Below are 21,170 nucleotides of genomic sequence, written 5' to 3'. Positions count from 1 at the left end.
GATCTCAGCTCTGACCCAGACTCAACGCAACAGAGCTGGTCTTATTGATTCAGATTTGTGGGTATGAGAATTGTCACACTCTTGAACTTGAGGGATTATAGACCCTTTTTAATTGTGCCAAGGCTTAAGCATTGTGTTCCTGTGTCTTTTCTGGACACAATTTCAGGGTAAAACTAGTCATTATTTCTATTTCTTTAGCAACAGTGATTTTTAAGGATTTGCCATGTTCCAAGCCACCCTCTGATCACCTTTGTGAGGGTGGCTAACATTTACTGAGCATGGACTCTGCTGAGCCTGTTCTTGAACCTTTGCTGAGTGAAGGCAGATGGGCTCTTTTTAGCCCTTCTCATCAGGCAGGTTAGAGGAATACACACTCACATAATACCCACACTCACACACAGGATATATATTCCTCCCTCTCTCTAGAGCCAATAGAAACTTGCTTCCAAAGCCAGCCATTATCTTGGAAGACTTTCCTTCTTCTGATTTATTATCATCTGCCTTTTTTTTTTGGTACCAGTGATTGAACTCAGGACCTCATGCTTGTCAGGCAGGCACTGTGCGGCTGAGCTACATCCCTAGCCCTATCATCTGTTTTCTAACATGCAAAGTCTAATCAAGTTTGTACACACAAATGCATGTGCACCTGTGTACACACACACACACACACACACACACACGTTTTTTGTCTCTGTCATTCCTTCCAGGTGTCTTCTCTATTTTGCTTCCTGTCTTTCAGGAGAGATCAGGTGTGTTCAGCGTGGTATGGCTATCAACTGCTTCCCATCTTTGAAAGTCAACCCCTGCATGCCCCACTCCCCACTCCCTCCATAATCTTACAAAAGGCACATAATCTTATGTGCCTTTGTCCCCACAGCTCCTCTCAGTGCCAAGGAAAACGGTATGAGAACCTAGTAGAAATGAAAGGTGAACAATCAATACAAATACTTCATAGAGATTTTAATGTAATTGCAGCTTTTTTTTTTTTAACCTTTGGGATATGAATCTGCCTTCCTCAGTGGGTCTGTTTACAAGGTCTTGAGTCTCCACCCACATGACTGAAGTAGTTGAAATCCATATATCTGTCGATTGTGAAAATGCTGTTCTCAGAAAAGCCTTAACCTCTACCTGGACACCAACAAGGCCCAAATTCTTCTCTTGCCCTAGTCTCCTTCTGGGTATCTGGTTTCCTTTGTGACCTTTGCCATTGATTTTTTGATTGGCATCAGAAACCCAGCTCATCTAAAATTGAGTTTGCCCCAGCCATCTCCACCCTGCCCATCCAGTTCTTTTCCTGTGCCAGGCTCAGGTGAGATTCTTTTCATGCACACTTGATTTTCATCCTGTGTTTCTACTTCCTCTTGAAGGTGTGGATTCCTTCCTCCTTTCCCTTCTATCCTCACTGCCACCCCTGTGTCTCCCTTCCTTGCTTCCCCCATAACCAGCCCAAGTCTCACTTTCTGCAGAATTATGCTATCTGGATGAATCAGTCAACAGTACTCCTGAGGTGGTGACTCTTGCTTCTTTCCAGGAGCAGTTGAAAGAGCGTGGGCTATGGGATCAGACATACTTGGCTGAAAACTTGGTTTTGGTGTGCTGTGGTTTGAACATGTCCCCTCCAAATGTTGAAATTTAATGACCAATGTGATAGTATTAATAGCTGGGACCTTTCCCATTATCTCCCCATTACTGCGCTACTCTGGCTGTTGACTACAAATGCCACCTATGTGGACCAGGCACAAGCCCACGAGTGGGAAGGCCTCATGGCAAACATCCCTTCTCTGAAATGTGGCCACACAGTCTAGCACTTGCTGCTTCATGATTGGGCCAGGCAGGTCCTGAATGTGTCTGCTGCACAGACACACTGGTCTGCACAACTTCTGACGGGCCATGTGGTTGCCTAAATTCAGATAAGGATTCCTTCACACCCAAACCTGCTATCTATTATAGATTCAGACTTAATATGACACAGGAATCCAAATTTCCATCTGCTCTCTATCAGGTTCTCTTTCCGGGGCAAAAGCATTTTGACAAAGTAAATGAAACTACATTACTCAAAGTAAATGGCTTTTAATTCATCAAGGGAAAGATTAAAGCTGTGTTTACTCTCAAAGTAGATGAGTCAATTGTATGCTGACCAGTCACCTACTGTCACCTTAACTCTCCTTGAAGAATAGACTGTTTCCCAGCTACTCACAGATTGCAAGTTCAGCGCCAACCTGGGAAACATAGGAAATCCCTGTCTCAAAAACTTTTAAAAAATTGGTCTAGTCCAATTCAGATATTCACCGAGGACCACTGTGTCAGGCCTGGCACTGAATATAGCTTGGAAAACCCGTAAAGTAAGGCAGCCACCTTGAGAAAACGATTTTCCGTTGTACTTACTTCATTCTGTTTAGAATTCAGTATACTGAATCCATAAGAATAAGAGAATTCTGTGTTTCCATGCTGATTCATAAATTCATGGGATAATAAATCCTTTTCACCACTGAATACCCCTGGAAGCAGATGTCCATTTGAGGGGCTGGAACATGTAGGATTAAACTCGCTTCTTGGCTCTGTGCAGTTGTTGATGTCTACCAAGGCTGGTGTGGCCCCTGCAAACCTGTGGTGAGCCTCTTCCAGAAGATGAGGATCGAATTTGGCCTGGACCTTCTACATTTTGCATCAGTAAGATCCTTTCTTGGCAAGAGCAGTACAACACTGCAAAATGAAACTGAAAAACAATAAGGAATGGGAAGCATGAACTACCTTTTTCAGATAACTGGAAGGCATCAGTTGTTGATATTGTCACGACGCCTTATAATTTCTCTAGATGTAAAGAGAAACTACCTCCTGAAAGTCCCCTTGGCTCGGGCAATTTCTTGATGCTGTGTGAAGGGAAGGAATACATGTTATTCAAATGCATATGCTCCTCTGGCTCATGAACACTGTTGGTGAAATGTCACTTTTAGACAAAGTTTCAAGCTTTCCGAGCTTTGCTTTATAAAGGGGAATTTTCAGCAAACATTACTTGAATTAACATGCGTCAGAGGTTCTGTTGATACACTGCCTGAATTTGAGGTTCAAAGGTAGTAAAGGCAGGAGATAACAAAATTTAATGCTAATCTCCCAAGAAGGTGGACATCAAGGACTGTGCACTTCCTCTTGTGAGAGTCAGTTTTGGCACCTTCTAGAGTATGCTGCAGGCAGCTGGCGTGGGGGTCTTCAGTGTCTCTGACAGTGGGTTTGGTATCAATGAAGGCAACATCTGAGGACCTCTCACATCTGCTGTTGCCAGCCATGGCTATAGAAGGACATTAGATGGGGGACTTCCCTCAGATGGGTGCAATAGCTGTGTGGGAATGGGAAAACTCTTGTTTCCTCTTCCCTTGATTCTTTAAGGTGGGAGGCTGCCCAGAGTTTTTACCAATGTGTCGACAGGACAGCTGATTAGACACAGCAGCAGGAGAGTGAGCTGGGCTTCTCCTGGGTAGACTAGAGTTCCTGTGGCCTTGTACCCACTGCATCAAGGCTCCTGCTGACAACTTGATTTTCTTTAGGCAGAGGCAGACTGTCTTGATGTCCTTGAAAAATACCGAGGGAAGTGTGAGCCCACCTTTCTGTTTTACGCAGTAAGTACATTACTGTTGCAGTACACAGAATGTGCATCGTGACTGTTTATTTGGCATGACCACTTCATTCTTCTTTGAGGGCAGTGACTATGTCTTTTCATGTTAGGAATTATATTCTTTACCTCTGCCCAATAAGTGCTTGGCATAGAAAGTGCTCAGTAGATATTGGTTAATTGAATATTCCATGTATAGTCATTTAGTCAGTCACAACTTTTGTGTACTGTTTTTTCTTTAACTGTCAGTTGTCCTGAAGGAAGCTTTGAAGGAAGGGGCACAGAGAAGAAGGTACAGATCAGAGGAACAGAGAATCATTTTTTGGTGGGGAGGGGTTTGAGACAGGATCTTACTATGTAGTTCAGGCTGGCCTGGAACTTGTGGTATTCTCCTGCCTCAGCCTCCCAAGTACTAGGATGACAAGTGTGCACCACCACACTTAGATCAAGAGAAAATCATTTTAGAACTGTGAGCAAACCCAAGGGCGTCCTGGTGGGAAGGCCCCAGAAGGTGGCAGCAGAGGTGAACATCCCACAATTGAAACGGATGGTGGAGGCTGTGGGCTTGGAATCAATGGGCCTTGATCTTTGATACACTTTTAAACATTCTTGCTACCTCCTAAGAGAGGTTAACTATGTGAAGAGGAGGTCATGAGATTTGGAATTCATTCCAGGGAGGAGAGTTGGTGGCTGTAGTTAAGGGTGCAAATGCCCCTTTGCTGCAGAAGACCATCCTGGATCAGCTGGAGGCTGAAAAGAAGGTGCTGGCTGAAGGCAGGGAGCGAAAAGTGGTGAGTGGAGGTCCTTTCTGCAAGCCACTCTCACAAGCATGCTCATAGCCGGAAGCCAAAAGTCCCTCTCACCCTGCCTCGGGTTATCCTGCAGCTGCCAGTGAAATGCTTCATAAATGGGCAGTGCTGGGTCTGTTCCTCACAGAAGGCTCAAGAGTGTAAAATGCCCACTATGATATGTCTGCTATTTGAAGTTTTTAAAAAGTTGTCTCTTTCATCTAGAGCCCTTTAACATCTTTTATCCATTTCTCTTTTGCTCACTATTGCAACTCTTAAATACTAAACTTGGAAAAGAAAATAAATTTATAGAACTGAGTAGAAGTGTGTTAGCTGCCTGTTACTGTAACAAAATTTCTTCAAGAAAATTCCACTTAAAAGTGGAAAGGTTTATTTTGTTTCACAATTTTGCCAGGTCACTTGGACCCATTGTTCCTGGGCCAGTGAAAGGCTGTGCATCATAGTGGGATTGTGTGGTACAGGAAGCTGCTTACCTTGTAGACACAGTGAAGCAAACACAGAGAGCAAAAACTACTGTCTCAAACCCCTGTCAAGGGTGAACTTCCAGTTGCCTAAGACCTTCCACTAAGCCCTTCCTCTTTAAGTGTCCACCACCTTCTGATAATGTCAAGCTGAGAACCAAGCCTTTAACATGTAGACCACCAGGGGACACTTATTCAAACTCTGGTCAGTGAGCAGAAGTGTCCCTTCTGTCTCAAGGGGAAATCTTTCCTCATGACCCATGCACTCACATTCCTGAAGGTTTCACTTGTGACCCCCTATATTTAATTTCTCTAATTTAGAACTCAAGCCTGTCATTACCATGAAAAATAGGGTCAGCATGGCTTGTGATTTTGAGCAGCTGTTTCCACAATAAAACAGACTCCAAGTTCTTCACAAATAAATGGTTACTTCTGAAAATGGATACACCATAGAAAGAGGTAATTCTAGTGCTTTGCATATCTGCCAAACACAAATCAACATTGTTCAGTGTTCAGATTTTCATATTCAGTTCAAAACAGCAAAGCCTTTTTCTTACAGAATGGATTATGACCAAATAATCTCCCCCCCCAAAATGCTAGCAGGTTTTCCTAAAGAAAGAAAACTACAAATGGTCACATTTTTCTGTGCTTCTTCTAGGGACTAAGATCTATCCTTTTCTTCTCTGCATGGTATAACCTATCAGTTAATATTTATTTACATTTTAATTCTTTGTCTTCTCACTCTATTTTTTCTTTTGTCTTGGTCTGTACATAAACACTTGACAAAAGAGCTAGAATCTTTGTCAGGTACGGGGGTACATGCCTGTAATACCAGCACTCTTGTAGGCTAAGACAGGAGGATCACAAGTTCAAGCCCAGCATGGGCAACTAATCAACTGAGCATCCTGTATCAAAATTTAAAAATAAATAAAAGGGCTGGGGATGTAGCTCAGTGTAAAGGCTTTAGTACTTTTACATATACTTCCAACCACTAGAAAAGATCTCATAAAGTGTCTAAGACTTTGATAATCTTGACATCCTTTTATTGCTACTCTATATTTAGACCTTTATTTTTTGTTGTTCCTCAATGTTTTGAAGGTCTTAGTGATAATTTAAACTGGCTAACTACTCTCTGCTCATGACCAATTTGTACTAGGTTAAAGATGAGTCTCTTTCTGATGAAGAGGAATGCTTGTCTCATGAAAAGGATGATGGTGAAGATGAGGACGTGGGTGAGTACAGAACAAGCAAGGCCAGAAGGCAAGGCAGATTCAGATTGGATGTGTATTTTAAATTTGAGTAATCTGGCTAATAAGCAATCTGAACTCTGTCCAAGTAGACTGACCATCAAACCTTTTGCTTCCAACTGCATGAGTTCAAACACTCTATGTTGAATCTTCCTTCTGCTCTCTAACAGCATCTTTGGTATATTTCACATCTTTCTGGTATAACAAGCATGACTTTCATGGCAGTCACCCAGCATCAGGAAAGCTCCGCTCAGTTAAATGGAAGTAGTGACATTAGTAATGTAAAGCAATGACATGGGTATTTTCTGAGTCCTTATCTGAAAAAAGAGAAGCTGAAGCTTCTTTTAGTGTCTCTTGCTGAAATACCAGCCCAGACCAGCCTTTCTCCCTGCAGTCCCATGTCCTATACCATATACCCTATGTCCTACTCTGTAAGTAGCAACTCACAGGTCTGACACTTGTGGGCACAAGCCCTTTCTGAACTTTCCTCTGACCACAGCCACCCGACCTGCAGTGTGAAGACAGTGAGAGTTAGGCTGCTGCCGGGAAGATATTTCTTGGTGGTCACTGGAACACCAGCGGAACCAGATTATGTCAGGAGATAAGCTGATACAGAGAAGGAAGTTTTAAAATTATGATTGCATGCAGTACAAAGGCTGTTTTTTCCTGTGTGGATAATAACCGTTTGAAATGGATTCTAACAAGGAAGGAGACAGTTTAGAAAAGGAAGAGAACTGTGTAAAAAGAAAACTAGAAACGTGGCTCCTGCAGGAAACATTTGTTGCCTCATTTTTGTATTATATCCTCTTTCTTCCCACCTCCGTTTTCTTCCCAGATCAAGTCTAACATGGGAAACCATAGCATATATCTTTTCAGTTCACATGTTTTTCAGATTTTAGAGTAGAAAACCCTCCTTAAATATAGGCATTGTTTTGTTTCACTGTGACACACCAATATAAAGCTGAGAAACAGAAAATGGACAGTGTGGGAGTGCTGATTCTGGACCCCATCAAGGCCGCACTCATATGTATGGGAATGCAGTGGAGAGGGGCTGCTGGATATGACCAAACCTCTCTACATCTCCCTGTGGGCCTGCCCACAGCTTGGGCCTAAGCAGTGGGCTTTGCTCCTGTGGCCACTCCCTCACTGCTTAGCTGATGGCAGACACTGACCTAAGGGCAGTTAATCCACAGACCAGCCAACTGATAGAGCACTTGCCTAGCACGCACCCTGGGTTCAATCCCAGCACTACAAAACAAAAATAAAACAAACAAAAAAATCTTAAAACCCAAACAACAAAATGAGTGGGTCAGTCTGGCCTTCTGTCAGGGGAACCTGACCTGAGAGAGGCCTGAAGCTGCAATATGGTAGCATGTGCTGGAGCGGAAGAGTCCGGGAAAGATAAAAAACAGTAGCAAAGTAGCCACTGGAGCTCACAGCAGTCAGAGGCTGAGAATCAGGAGACATGGGTAGGAAGGGCTGAGGGTGGCTGGGCCTGTGTTGCCTCTGCTCCAGCACTCCTGCCTACCCAACTTCAGGCCACCTTATTCAGTTGTTTCTGGGCTTCTGTTTCTAGTCTTTCAGTACCCTCCCTGTCATATGTCTCCTGACCTTGGGTTCATTGAGCCTGTTTCCTTCCCTTGAAGCCAGGTTGAGGTTGAGCCCTGGAGCCAGCCTTATACTTTCCTGGAATCTAGGTCTTTAGAGGTAAAGCCAAGAGGCCTGTGGAGGGATTCTGGGAGCCAAGCCTATCCCTGCCACATGGTACAGTGGAGCCCTTGGGTAGGGGCTGCCCTGTCTCTGCAGGTGGCTTCCCATCAGCCTCTAAAACCACTGCCTGACAGCACCTTCCCTGCTTATTTCAGTGTCATCAGAGAAGACCTGTACCTTGGCCATCATTAAACCAGATGCAGTAGTCCATGGAAAGACTGATGAGATTATTGTGAAGGTAAGAGAGGTAACATTTACCTGTACGACTGTCCTCATGTCCTTCCTGGTGGATAAACAGAGGTGGGGCATCAGACAGCAGTACCCTGGGGGAAAGAAGGCATCTAAGAAGTTGTAATCTTCATTGCACACAAGTAAATGAAAATGGTAATCTGATTGGGACAGACACTGTAAAGGTGAGGGTCTCCACTGCTTTTAATTTTGCATTTTTAAAACCTTTCAATTAAGTTAAATGTAATTTTGGGCTGGCTTGATTTATACTTTCATAATACTTATGTATACTCTACAGATCCAGGAAGCTGGGTTTGACATTTTAACACATGAAGAGAGAACTATGACAGAGGCAGAAATGCAACTTTTTTACCAACACAGAGCTGGAAAGGTCTGCTCATCTGCTTCCAGACATTCAACACTCATTTCTCGTTCTCCCCCAACATTATACTTATAGACGGAGAGTAGTTTGGGAAAAGATAGAATATTGTGAAGAACAAGAATATGGGTCATGAATTTGCTCTCAGAATAATGATTATAGCCTATATCAGGTACAGTTCACATTAAGTAATGAAATAGCGGTTTATTATCCTGGGCGTGGTGGCTATAATCCTAGCTACTCAGGAGGCTGAAGCAGGAGGATAACACTGAGACTAGCCTGTGCAGCAGAGTGAGACCCTGTCTCAAATGAAAAATAGCAAAAGGGGGGAGGAGGCTGAGGATGTAGATCACTGATAAAAGCATTTGTCTGGCCTATGTGAGGCCTTTGGTTCAATCCCCAAAAAGTTCCCCCCTCAAAGTCTCAACTATATCCTCCTTTTGGTTATCCAATACCCAATATGTGATTTCCTCATATATGGTCTTTTAAATGTTTCTGCCTAATGAAAATTATCTTAGGTTCAACCCCAACTGAGTCCACTTAAAATCCCACTTTTCTGGGTTCTCAGGGTGGGCTGGTCACCACCACCCCTGCCCGGACTCTCCACAGCAGGCAGTGGCTGAGTCCTGCGGGCATACTGGTGGGTGACAAGGTTTCTCACTGATTTCCCCCTTCCTGTGGGTAGCATGAGTTCCCTGACCCTCTGCAGGCCTCACTGGCTCCTACCTAGGGTCATCATTTTCCCTCTCTGTGATTAGGAGGTCTTTGAAAAGATGGTGCATCACATGTGCAGTGGGCCGAGCCATCTTCTGATCCTCACCAGAGCAGAGGACACCAAGGATGTGGTTACTGCCTGGCGAGACCTCATGGGACCCTGTGATCCCAATGTGGCTAGAAGGGAGCAGCCTGAAAGGTACCGTCACCAGCTGTGGTCCTGCCATTCATTTGAAAAGCTATATCCCACTGGCATTCGCCAAGAGTTGTGGGAAACACAGAGGCTCTCTGGTGGCCAGGAGATGCTGACATCCTTTTTCACTGCTCTGGTGCCCAGCCTGTGCCAAGTACCTCCTGGGAGTGGCCGGCTCCTTCCTCTGACCTCTTATGGAGGCTGCTGCTTGATTCAGTCCTCATCACCGCTATCTCTTAGCCAGAGTCCCAGTATGCTTCCAGAATACAGCTTCTAGGGCCCTACTTGGGCCTGTTAAGTCAGAGAGCCTGAGGGTGGCCTGAGAATCTGCACTGTGGACTCAGCTCCCCACTCACCCAGGGTGTCGTGAGGCCCTCTGGAATCTGAGCGTGCTGTTCAGCATACTGTACCAGTCTGGCTTGCCTGCTTCTTGGCCCTGTGATGAGACAGCCAGGTGTCACCAATGACAAACCCATGTGTTTTGGTCTTTGAAGCTGTGGACAACAGGAAAGGAAGTCATAAGAGGCCCAGGAATTGCAGTTATACCTTGTAAGTTTCCAAAAGCATTTGTGTGTGAGGCAGCTGGGCAGGTAAAAGAAGCCGGGACTCAAATCCTAGGTACCACAAACTCAGCAAGCCTCTTCTCAGCCTTTGTTCTTTCATCTGTAAAATGGGATATGAGAAACCATCATGATAGGATAGAGGCAGTTAGAATAGTGCTTGACACACAGAAGTCCTGGCATGTAAGTATTATTTTACGGGATTATTGTGAAAATTAACTTCAAAGCTGCATCAAACACTGCTTGAAGGTCTTCTACAGCAGTATTGACAAAATTGCAGCTTCTGTGCTTGCACCTGTACTCAAGCATGCTTAAATGGGAATGGCCGTTTCCCTGCTAGCTCCACAGAATGCAGCGAGATCCTGTCGGAAAAACTCCTGGCATCTATTCATTGTCAGCTACTGCTATCATCTCTGCTGTTCTTGGTAACACTACAGAAAGAAAGCAATTTCACAGAAATGCGGAGTGCTGATTGGCAGCTGATAATCATGTTGCCAGAAAGCAAAAATTTGTATTCAAATAAAACAATTGTTTCTTTTACATTTTGCCAATGTTTCCAGTCTTCGGGCTCAGTATGGCACAGAAATGCCCTTTAATGCTGTCCATGGAAGCCGAGACAGAGAAGATGCCAACAGAGAGCTGGCCTTGCTTTTTCCCAGTTTTAAATTTTCAGAGGAAGATATTGAAGCCTTTCAGGGTAAGTTCTCAAGGGAAATTTGCTCTTTATTAGAAAAGGAATTTGTGACTGTGTGCTTGTGTATGACTGATAATTATTTGGTAATGAATTATTCAATCTAATAAAGTCCTGTTCTGAAAATATGGGCAATCAAGCAACTTCAGTATCAACAGTAAACTATTTTTTTGTTTTCATAGAGTAACAATATTATTTTCTAATACCTTATTACATTTTTTGCTGCTTATTTTGGGGTTATATTTTCATTGAAAAGACACTTTGTTTGCACTTTTGCGTGGAAACCACTGCGAAAATGTAGCAAACTTTCTGAAGCTGACTTCAAAGCCAAGTGGCCTTTTCATGTCCTTCATGTTCTGCATACCCCTGGTTGCAGAAGCCCCTAGTGGAAGCTCCTGCGGCCCCTCCCCCTCCCTGGAGCCCACTTTGGCCCTCTGTTCTTTCCCATGGGAACTTCCCATTTAGTCTCTAGGAAAGTACACCAGATCTGCCAACACCTCCAAATCTGATGAGAACCCAAGGTGTCCACAGCACGCCTGACAGCCCATTCTGTAAGTGGAAGAACTAGGCTTTGCCTGTGCCATTCTAGCTGCTGAGTTATGTGTCTCCACCTTGAACCTAAGGTGAGGTGGAAGGGCTGGAAGATGAGATGAACATCCAGGGAAAACTCAAAGGATGTGAGGGTTGGATCTTTGGAAGGCCACATACACATCTGAAATGGTAATAACCTATGTATGTCTGGCTGGGTCTTAACTGATATATTTGCCTGTTTGCTAAGATCTAAAGTCCAACCTTGTCAGAATTAAGTGGACAGAGGGCAAGATAAGGTGGGCAGGAGCTGGTATGTACTGACCCTTGTTGAATCTTGCTGTTGCCTTGTGAGGTAATTTTTCCCACTGCCATCTGAGAAAGAAGGTGAGTGAACTAGACCTTAGGGAGTCAGGAAGTCCTAGGAAGTGTGGCTCAGGAAGACACAAATTCATCCTAGTGCATGTGGTCTTCAGTCATCCCTACCGGAACCAACTATCTTATCTTAGATCTGTGCTCATGATGCATTTCCTTTGTTCCCAGGGTCACAGGAGGCACACCGATGTAACTCTGTGTTAGGCAAGTGAGGAGTAGGAGGGTGAACTAGCTGGGAAGTACCAGCATAAGTGTTGGGAGATCTGGAGCCTCTGGCCTCAGGTGATAATGAACAAAGGGGAAGTGGTCTGAGCCCAGATGGCACCTCAGGAATAAGCGGCCACACAGCCAACAAGCTTTGCTTTGAAGCAGCGTCACTGGGGTCTTGATGTGGCATACCTTCTGTTTTGGGGAGCAAATGTATTTTCACTTACCTAGCACTTTTCCTGCCAAGGAAAAGGCCCTGAGGGCAGGGGACACAAACATTGTAGACAGTGCCAGGCAATCCTGGCTCCAGTACTCAGCTAAATGGCTTCTGGAAAGTTACTTACCTTTTCTGAGCCTCAGTTTCTTCATCGGTGAAATGGAAATAATGACAGACCCACTTAAACCCTAAACTAAATCCATAACAATCATCTTCCTCATAGATCTGTTGTGAAGATAAAAGGAGACAAGACGTAAAGCCTTTAGCCTGGTGGCACAAGTGCTCAACAAATGTTTTTGATTCTCCTAATTCTCTAAGTCCTAGTCCCGAACACTCACATATGCTGTCCATCCCAGCCTGTCCCCCAGCTTGGTCCTCAGTGATAGTTGGCTCTTCCTTTTCCTGCTCCTTTGTGGATGGCGGGTGGGGCAGGACTGGCCATCTGTGTTTCAGAAGTCCAGCAAAACATGTCATCCCACAGGTACTGAGGCTGAAGGAGCAGCAGGCCCCACAGAGGCGCACTGCATCCCTGAGGACATGAACTGAGATGCTGTACTGAGGGCAAGGCCCCAAGGCCGTGATATGAAATGTCTGAGCACTCGGGTCTGCATGAAGAAACATCACAATAGGAACTTTTTGTGCACCAGTGCCTTCTTGGTTTGGCTATCTTTGTGGACAATGAAAATAACAGTACATACTTTCTTGCCTTAAGCAGTACATAAAATATAAAATGTTTTTTCCTGGATTTTATAAAATATGCATGAGTTACTGTACTCTGCTGAAACATGGCATCACTTCAGGGGATACTGAGCCACACAGAGCAATGTCTCCCCAACAGTAAACCTACACTGATACTAAATTTTAGATGCTAACTTGGTAACCATGAACTCAAAGAGTTCAACAAGATGGGCTATGACAATGCCAGCACACTGATGTGGGGCCAGGTATAAACCAGCATTCAGAACAGCCACTGAAACACTTCCAGAACTGATGTGTCCATCTGTGGCTCTCTATGAATAAGGGCATGTTCAAAAAGCAACAGAAAGTTATATATGGCGCCAGGGCTCATCTAATTTTTGACACTTCCTCCACACTTCTTTGGCTCAGGCCTAATTTCAGACCTGAGAGCTCTGAGCAGAGCCAGGCTGTCTCCAACTTCCATCAATTGACTGCCTTTGCCAGCCTTCAGAGGCACTTCCTTTGAGGGGTACAGTACAAGTAACCAGGAAGTCCTGGTAATATTACCACGCCCTGCCACTCTTGCCAATTTGCTCCAGCTTATTGTAAGGTCACCAATCCCAGACCTACCCTATCCTCTCTGAGGACAAGTCTGTGTTCTTCCACACACTGAGGGAAATGCCAGCAACCTGCTGTCATTTTCTGATTTTCTCAAGCGCACTCCTAGGACTTAAGCTGCTTCAAATGGGCAGAGTGCTACCAGAAGACAGCCTGCTATGGAGACACTACATTTTCTCGTCTGAGACAGAGGATAGACCCTATGTTTAAGGTCATCGTTATTTTTTTGTGACCTTCTGTTGCCTCTGGATGGAGATGCCATATCCATAGTGCTTATCATGATCTGTGCAGGGCCCTGCATGAAATGTGTTTATCAGAACTGTTGGGAAGCAGGACCCACTGTTCTAGAACCCCAAGCCCACAGCTCAACTCTTTCCTTGTGTGTGAGCTCAAGAGGGGCATTCGCTTGATCTGTGCCCCTGTGAGCTGGCAACCTACTTTGAGGAGCACAACAGCTTTACACCCAGCCTTCCATATCACATGTAGCTCTGAAGGAGTTATCTGGAGGGGATGCACTCCGCTGATAGCTACTATTATCTCCCTAGCCAGGAAGCTAAGGATCTTCCATCATGGTGAGATGAGATGGAGCGACCAAACTTCCAAAAGCAGAAGAGGGGAACTGAGCTGAGGGTGTTATTCATGGATCTTTAAACCTTTCCAGAAGTAGCTAAGAGGGTCAGGGCTAGGCAGGGGGGAAGCTGAAGAACTAGGTAACAAGGCCAGAGTGGGAGGAATGGTGACCTACCCCTTCTATTACTCAGGTTGCTCAGGGGTGCTGTGGATTAGCACTGCAGGTTGTCTCCCAAAAGTTAATGGCATAAGAAGTGAGGGGATGGGTGGGATCTCCTGAGAGGGGCTTAAGGCCAGCTCACTCTCAGAAGATTGTACTCCTGGCGGAGACTGTGGGCCTGGCTTCTCAAATAGAAGCTGCTTGAGGATGGGCCTGTTTGAGCTGTAAGGCCTGTCAGCTCCTCAAGGTCAGTTGCCTGATGGGAGGAGGGCAGGCCACCTGTCCCATGAAGTCAAGGAGGGTGGCTTCACTCTAAGGGCCGGTTTTGGTTGTGCCCTCAGTGAGAAGGCTGATGGCCTGGAAGTCAATACCAAAGGGCCTTTGGGGGTTCTCTGAGCTTTCCCAGGCCAAGTCCTGGACCAAAACTATCATGTGAGAAACAAACATGGGCTCAGTATTCAGGGAAGGTCAGCAGTGCAAGGTACAGGATGGGGCAGTACCAGTCTCCATCCCCAGTGGCAAAGTGCCAGGATCCCTTCCACAAGAACCTGGGAGGGTGTGACCCTTTCTTCTCCTTGCTCAGTACTTAACTATGAAAATGGGGGCCTGCCTGGGCTTCCTCCTCTCAGAGCTTCTTTCTACTAGAACTTCCTTCCTCACCAACCACCTCATTGTCCTCCCCATCCCATGCCTTGTGGCATGTATCTTTGGGTTTCTGTTTCCAGTGAGGGCTTACGTTGGGAGGTGCTGTGCACATTTCACAGACAGAAAAAAAGGCAACACACAGTGATCGAGAGCAGCTGTGTCTGCAGAGGGATGGTGACAGCTTGTGCATGGTGCAGGTGGGCCTCTGCCAAACTCTGGCCTGAGTCCAGCAGGTGGTGGCAGTGGACGTATGGAATACCTAAGGAGAGGAGGAAGGGGTAGATACAACATTGTAGGGCAAAGGGCTGTGGTTTGGTGGTTGGGAGTAGCCATTTATCAAAGGTCTGCTGTCTTCAGGAGGCCAGAGAGAGTGGGTCTTCAGACTGTTGCAGGTGTCTCTGCCCCAAGGCAGTGGCTTGCAGTCAGAAGTGCAAGGCCACTTCTCAATCCTTCATTCACAAAGAATCACAGATTCCAAAAGGCAGTACACACTATCTTCTAGTTTCCGAATGTTCCAGACATTTGGAGAACAGACTCCTTTTAGAAGCTGCCATGATTTTTCTTGGCTTTTATTAGCATGAGTTAAAATCATATTATCCAAACACTAAAAGAAGAACATGTACTGTTCTGAATAAAGTGCTTAAGGAAAAAAATGCAACTTATTAAATTGGACATTCTTTTCTAGTTCATAAATTTTGGGTTACAATCAGAGCACAAAAGGAGAACAGAATGCAGTATTAGAGCAAGAAGCTTAGCTAAGAACCTGGGCAGTAGACACAAGACCATGTCCCCTTCTTCCTACTTCCTTGCAGACTGAACACTGCACCTGTGTAAAGCAGCAAACAGCTTTGTTTTAATAAATACATTTCCTTTCATTCATTCAAATCAAAAAAGTTAATTATCATAAAGCACTTTTTATTTGCCCACTGTTTTTAGTTACAGGCAAGATTTATCCAGAGTTGAAGTGTGAACATGTTATTTCTTTGGATTTTCGGCTTTCTAATACTATTTATGTTCAAGATTGTCTCAGCATTCATTATTGGTTTCATTATATTTACCTGGTACTCTTCAACACCAACATTAGAGTGTTTTGTGTTACAAATGCCAACCAAGAATATTTTCTGCTTACTAGAAACAACAACGAGTGGGCCTAAGTAAGGCTTTATTTCCAATATATTAGGTTTTCTTGAAACTGTTTTGCTCACATTAGTACTCTGTATCTGCATCAAACCCACATTCCTATTATGACAGACTTTAAAATCTGTCAAGTTCTGAAAAAATAACAACTTGGAAATCTGTTTGACTCTTGGGTGGTCATGTTGAGAACATAAGTACATTTCAAAAATATTATTTGCAATCAGTCAGATTTAAATCTTCCGAGGAAGGTGCATGTTGGTGATGGGGCAGCTGCAATGTGAGCAACCCATCAGGAGTGGCTGGTGGGTAGGCATGGGGTCCCCTCAGTGGCACACACTCACCGTAAGCTTCTGGACTGCAGATCTCACATCATGGCCTCAATGCCTCTAGTTTCCTTCTAGCAAAGGGAAAAGGAAGGCTGGTTCTACCTTTAAATAGTCAAGCACAAACTGTTGAGTTCAACTGGAAGCTGACCCAGAAGCCAGAGAGGAGGTGCCAAGCAAAGGGCTGTAGAAGGGCTAAGCAGTACTCTCTGTAAAAAGCAGTCATCTTCAGTCATCCTGGAGAGATTCCTTCCTCTCAACTTGAGTCATTTTAGCTTCATGCAGGAAAAGTTCTTGGATCTCATTTGACAAAAGCACACCATTCAGCATTCCTGAGCAATTAGTATAAAATTTGCTGAGATAGACAGCTTTCCAAACTACCTTGTTCTTGCTTCTTCCTACAGATGTGTCTGCAGAGCACTCTAATTTCACAGTGATACATATTTCAGGAAGCACAAAGTGATCTGACTTTATTTCCAGAAAGTGACAACCTACATTTAGTTTGGGCATAAAGTTCCACATCTAAATCCTGCCAGATACTGCCACATCAATGTTAGGATTTAGCATAGCTCTAAGTGCCCAGTTCCTGTCAGGAGTAGCTCATTGGAGTCATGGCTGGGCTTTCACTATCAGTAGTTAAATTTCCCTTTGATGTTTTACAAAACCCATGGTGGTTCTGTCACCTCTTTCCACTCCACTCCACCCTGTTCTTCTGACTTGGAAGCCTGAAAATTTATTGAAATAGGCTGAGAAAAGGCTCTGTATCTGCTAATATTGATGGCAGTAAGATGCTAGCAGTAAGATGCTAGCTTACTACTTTGCACAGCACCATGTATAGTGCCTGTTATTCAGGCTAACTATAGCCAACTTTTTCTTTTTTTGTTTTTGTTTTTATAAAGAAAATCTATGTAAGTTGAGGTTCAGAAGTGCATATATATATATTTTTACTTACAAATATTCATCTGACCAAAATTCAACATAACTTTTATGGAACACTAAACAATTGTTTCGTTTTTAAAATAACATTTCATTCAAACTGTATATAATTCAGTAAAGTTTTTTTTCCTTTTTTTTTTATACAGCAAGCGATGCTTAAACCCTGGAAAATCTGTAGAAAAGAGATTTTCACACGAAGTAAGAAAAGAAAAATCTGAGGTATCCCTCATCCACACATCCACTCATTTTGACTCACATGTACACACACACACACACACACACACACACACACTCTCTCTCTCTCATTCTCACTCACAAAGTGGCTGCAGCATAGGCAAAAAATTGTAGGTCCAAAGGAAAATGATTGATTGTTCTAATAAAGAGTCCAGGTAGCTCAGAAAAAAAACAAAACAAAACACAGTCTTCTGAGGAAATTACTACCTCAAAAAATGTTCTCAAGATGAATGAGATCTAAGCCTACTAAATTGCTTTTGCAAAACAGCTCCCTGCAGTCCAAGGTGACTTGTGCAAATAGAAGGAATCAAACGAGGCTAGTTCCTGTACTTCCTTAAACAAGGACGTGGGGTGCTCGCATGTGTCCAGGCTTGCTCCCATCATGCCAGGTACTGCTGCAGTGCTGTCTTTGCCCTGAAATCATGAAATCACAAAACTCCTGTTAGCCATCAGCTCAGAAATATAATTGAAGCCAAAAAAAAAAAAATCTGGCTTGATGGTAGTTGAGGGGTTCTAAGAAGGCAAATTTTTCTGAGAAAGGGATAAGCCCAACTTGGCACCTTAAGGGTAGACAGTTATAGATAGAAGACAGTTTGGCTATATTCTTCCTGTGGTTCTCTTGGACAACCGTTCTTACCCTTAAACCTGCTGTAGCTTGGTGACAATCTGCATTCTCTTGTACTTGCTGATGTTCTATACTTACTTTTCCTTTGTCACTAGCATGTACTTGTAAATCAGTCTAGAATTCTTTGCTTTTTCTTACTGCCATGTAGGTTTCACTGTGATGCACAACAGTAGGGAAGGACACTTAGGGTTCTGAATGCTAAGAAGGAAATCTGACCCAGGAAAAAGTGTCGATGAGATGGCCGGAAGGGACCAAGAGACCGTGGGATGAGGCTGTGTGCATGGTTCAAATGTCTCACAATGGTTCAAGGTTACAATTTCATTTTGTTCTTTTCACTGCTCTTGATGACACCATCAAAGATCAATGTAGAAAAAAAAAAATCCATGTGGGACATGGACTGTTGTAAGTATGAAAAAAAGGTGGGTGGGTAAAGAGGAAAGCTTGTAATATGAACAGTGCCTATCCCAGTCCTTGTAAGAGTAACCTCCTTTAAGCTGGTCCTGAAAATGCATCTGTGGAATTATCAGTCAAGTTTTAGCAATGACCTCCCCTTTTACATTACAGAAAGAAAAGAGTAAAATTTTCAGAAACGATTAGCTAATGAAAATAGTACCAAGTATGGGCCAGGGATTTAGCTTAGTGGTGCCACCACCTGCCTCGCCAAAAAAAAAAAAGTACCAAGTAGACTGATAAGCTATATGCAAGTGTTGGATTCAGGTATGGCTTCTGTAATGAAGTAAATGGACATAATCTACAATTTTTAAAGTGGTACATTAAGGAGTATTCTTGCAATTATGTAAGATTCTATAAAGATTACAGTTGTGATTAGTCCAAACCATCTGAACAGAAAGTGCTAGATCTGGGCAAGCTGGGTTCTAGAAGGACACTTTCAAAAACAAGATTATGAATGATATCATAGTTACCCCTTAATGACCATCTATCTACCTCCCAAAACCTATGAAGAAGCTTATGAAGAGCAGTTGTGGTGGAGGTGGGAACCCCATACCCCTGCAGATCAGGGGCCCTCTAAGCTTAGGATGGAGAATACTAGTTAGTTATAGCTCCTCAACTGGAACCCAAGAGACATGTTAGATGTCATAATGGAAGTGTTACCTAAGGGTCTTGACTGAAATCCTGTATCACTTTGAAACTGCCAATTCAAATTTCTTCTAGATTTTACTCAGAGGTTGGCTACATTTGATTATTTTGGGGCTCAGAAACTATGCCCTTATATTTTGATACTATCATCATCTAAGGAGTCTTTCAGATGGATGGTTTTGGAAGCAAGATCACCTTTTCTTAGATGGTCTTTTTTTTTTTTTTTTGGTACCAAGGATTGAACTCAGGACCTTGTACTTGCAAGGCAGGTGGTGGAACCACTGAGCTAAATCCCCCGGCCCTTTCTTAGATGGTCTTAACGCTGGACAGGTCACAACTTGAATCTCCTTCCTCTCTTTTTCCTTTTCTTTTCTCTCCTTCCTTCCTCCCCACCCCTTTCCTTCCTGCTAGTAAGGACTGAACCCAGGGCCTTTGCATGAAGCTACTGTACTGGAAACTTATGTGCCATACAATTTTGGGGAACCAGCACGATTGTTTTAAAGCAATGCAGTCTGTTTTTTTTTTTTTTTTTTTTGGTACCAAGGATTGAACTCAGGACCTTGTACTTGCAAGGCAGGTGGTGGAACCACTGAGCTAAATCCCCCGGCCCTTTCTTAGATGGTCTTAACGCTGGACAGGTCACAACTTGAATCTCCTTCCTCTCTTTTTCCTTTTCTTTTCTCTCCTTCCTTCCTCCCCACCCCTTTCCTTCCTGCTAGTAAGGACTGAACCCAGGGCCTTTGCATGAAGCTACTGTACTGGAAACTTATGTGCCATACAATTTTGGGGAACCAGCACGATTGTTTTAAAGCAATGCAGTCAGGGCCCACACCTACCCCACTGCATGCTGGTGAGGCATTTCTTTTAGCATTTTAGATCACCCCAGGAACTATTTTAAATAGATTTGTTTTCACTTCTTAATAAGTATGAGAAAAACCTCCAGTGACTCACAAGGCTCTCAACGAGAAGAGGTGGGCTGACAGAGCCTATCAACTAAGCCAGAAGCTGCAGAAGGGTGGCAAAGGGTCCAGTCTTCAAATATAAATTTAAGTCCAGCCTGCAGAATGTAGCTGGCCTTCACTTGCCTCTGATATCACACTCATCTGACCAGCAGCCCGGGGCTCTTCTGGTTATTCAAGAACTTGTCTTCTCTGACCTACAGGACAGGAAGCTTCAGGGAACAGAAGACCAGCCTACTCTGTGTGCTCCCGAGTCTGGGATAGCTGTTTAATTGAGAAGCAGTTATAAGTACCTCCTCCCTTCATCAGAGAAGACAGATGAATTAACAGCTAAGATTAACAGCTAAGATGCAGTATGATGTGTTCTATACGTGCTATGACAACACAGTGGGTTCCTGGAATAGCCTGTAGGGAGAAGAAGCCGGTCAAGCAAGGCTTTTGGAAAAAGTGACAGCCTGATCTGAGATTTGAAGAATGAATGGCCATTGTCTACTAATTCTCTTCCATTGCTTTCAGGACACCTTATGTGCCTAGGTCTCTTCTTACTACACTGGTTGTTCCTTCTGCTGATCTTTCTCATCTTTCCCTAAACATGGGAAGGCTTCAAATCTTGGTCCCTAACACTCCTCTTTCCCTTCACTCTTACTCTTGTTCAGTGACTTCAGCTAGCTCCATGGCTATAAATACTTCCCAAATCTCCTATCCCACTCTCCCCTGAATCCTTTGGGTATACAGTGGGTATAATAAAACTGGCATATCCAAATAAAAACTCTTAACTGTCCCCATCCCTTCCCTTATGGTCCTCACCATTTTGTGGAACTGCAACACTCTCAATCCAGTTGTTCAGGCTAAACGTTAGGCACTTTCCTTTCCTCTCTTTAACATCCTACCTTGAATTCATGAGCAAGCTGTACTGGTTCTATCTTCAGATTAAATTCTGAACCTGATCACTTCTCAATACTTCCATCATGCCTAACCTCACCTTTTACCAACATTATTGCATACCTTTTATCTGTTCTCCCTGCCTCCATTACTGCCCTACTACAGGTGATTCTGTACAGAGTCACCGAGACTTTTAAAAATTCAAATCAGATAATGCCTCCTCTGTTCAAAGCACTCCAATGACTTCCTATTAAACTCTGACTAAAAGCCAAAGCTGCTACTACAGCCTACAAGGTTCTTCATATTCTAGCTCTTTCCACCTATGACCATGCTCTCCCTCACTGGTTTTCTTTTTTTTTTTTTTTTTTTTTTTTTTTTT

General features: G+C 43.8%; 2 protein-coding genes across 11 annotated transcripts in view; one reads left to right on the top strand and one right to left on the bottom strand.

Moving 5' to 3' along the window:
* Positions 1 to 21,170, top strand: part of Nme9 (NME/NM23 family member 9) — a 28,227-nt gene that overhangs the window by 5,482 nt on the left and 1,575 nt on the right. For 5 of the 10 annotated variants that reach the window (XM_010625547.2, XM_010625551.2, XM_010625546.2 and 2 more), the window contains 9 exons: positions 2,567 to 2,670; positions 3,543 to 3,614; positions 4,282 to 4,398; positions 6,034 to 6,109; positions 7,990 to 8,072; positions 8,361 to 8,453; positions 9,200 to 9,354; positions 10,469 to 10,605; positions 11,223 to 15,732. In XM_010625547.2, the coding sequence (XP_010623849.1) occupies positions 2,567 to 2,670; positions 3,543 to 3,614; positions 4,282 to 4,398; positions 6,034 to 6,109; positions 7,990 to 8,072; positions 8,361 to 8,453; positions 9,200 to 9,354; positions 10,469 to 10,605; positions 11,223 to 11,323 (938 nt within the window). In that variant the 3' untranslated portion in view covers positions 11,324 to 15,732. The other 5 variants (XM_010625548.2, XM_010625549.3, XM_010625552.2 and 2 more) reach the window with 5 other exon arrangements.
* Positions 17,494 to 21,170, bottom strand: part of Armc8 (armadillo repeat containing 8) — a 93,201-nt gene continuing 89,524 nt past the window's right edge. Inside the window, exon 22 of the mRNA XM_010625556.3 lies at positions 17,494 to 17,641. Within this exon, the coding sequence (XP_010623858.1) occupies positions 17,608 to 17,641 (34 nt within the window). The 3' untranslated portion in view covers positions 17,494 to 17,607. The remainder of the gene's footprint in view (positions 17,642 to 21,170) is intronic.

This window comes from Fukomys damarensis, unplaced genomic scaffold (assembly GCF_012274545.1).
Source record: "Fukomys damarensis isolate Sample0158 unplaced genomic scaffold, DMR_v1.0_HiC HiC_scaffold_37, whole genome shotgun sequence".
NCBI lineage: Eukaryota > Metazoa > Chordata > Mammalia > Rodentia > Bathyergidae > Fukomys > Fukomys damarensis.
Note: the sequence above shows the minus strand (reverse complement) of the source record. Positions and strands in the feature narration are given on the sequence as shown.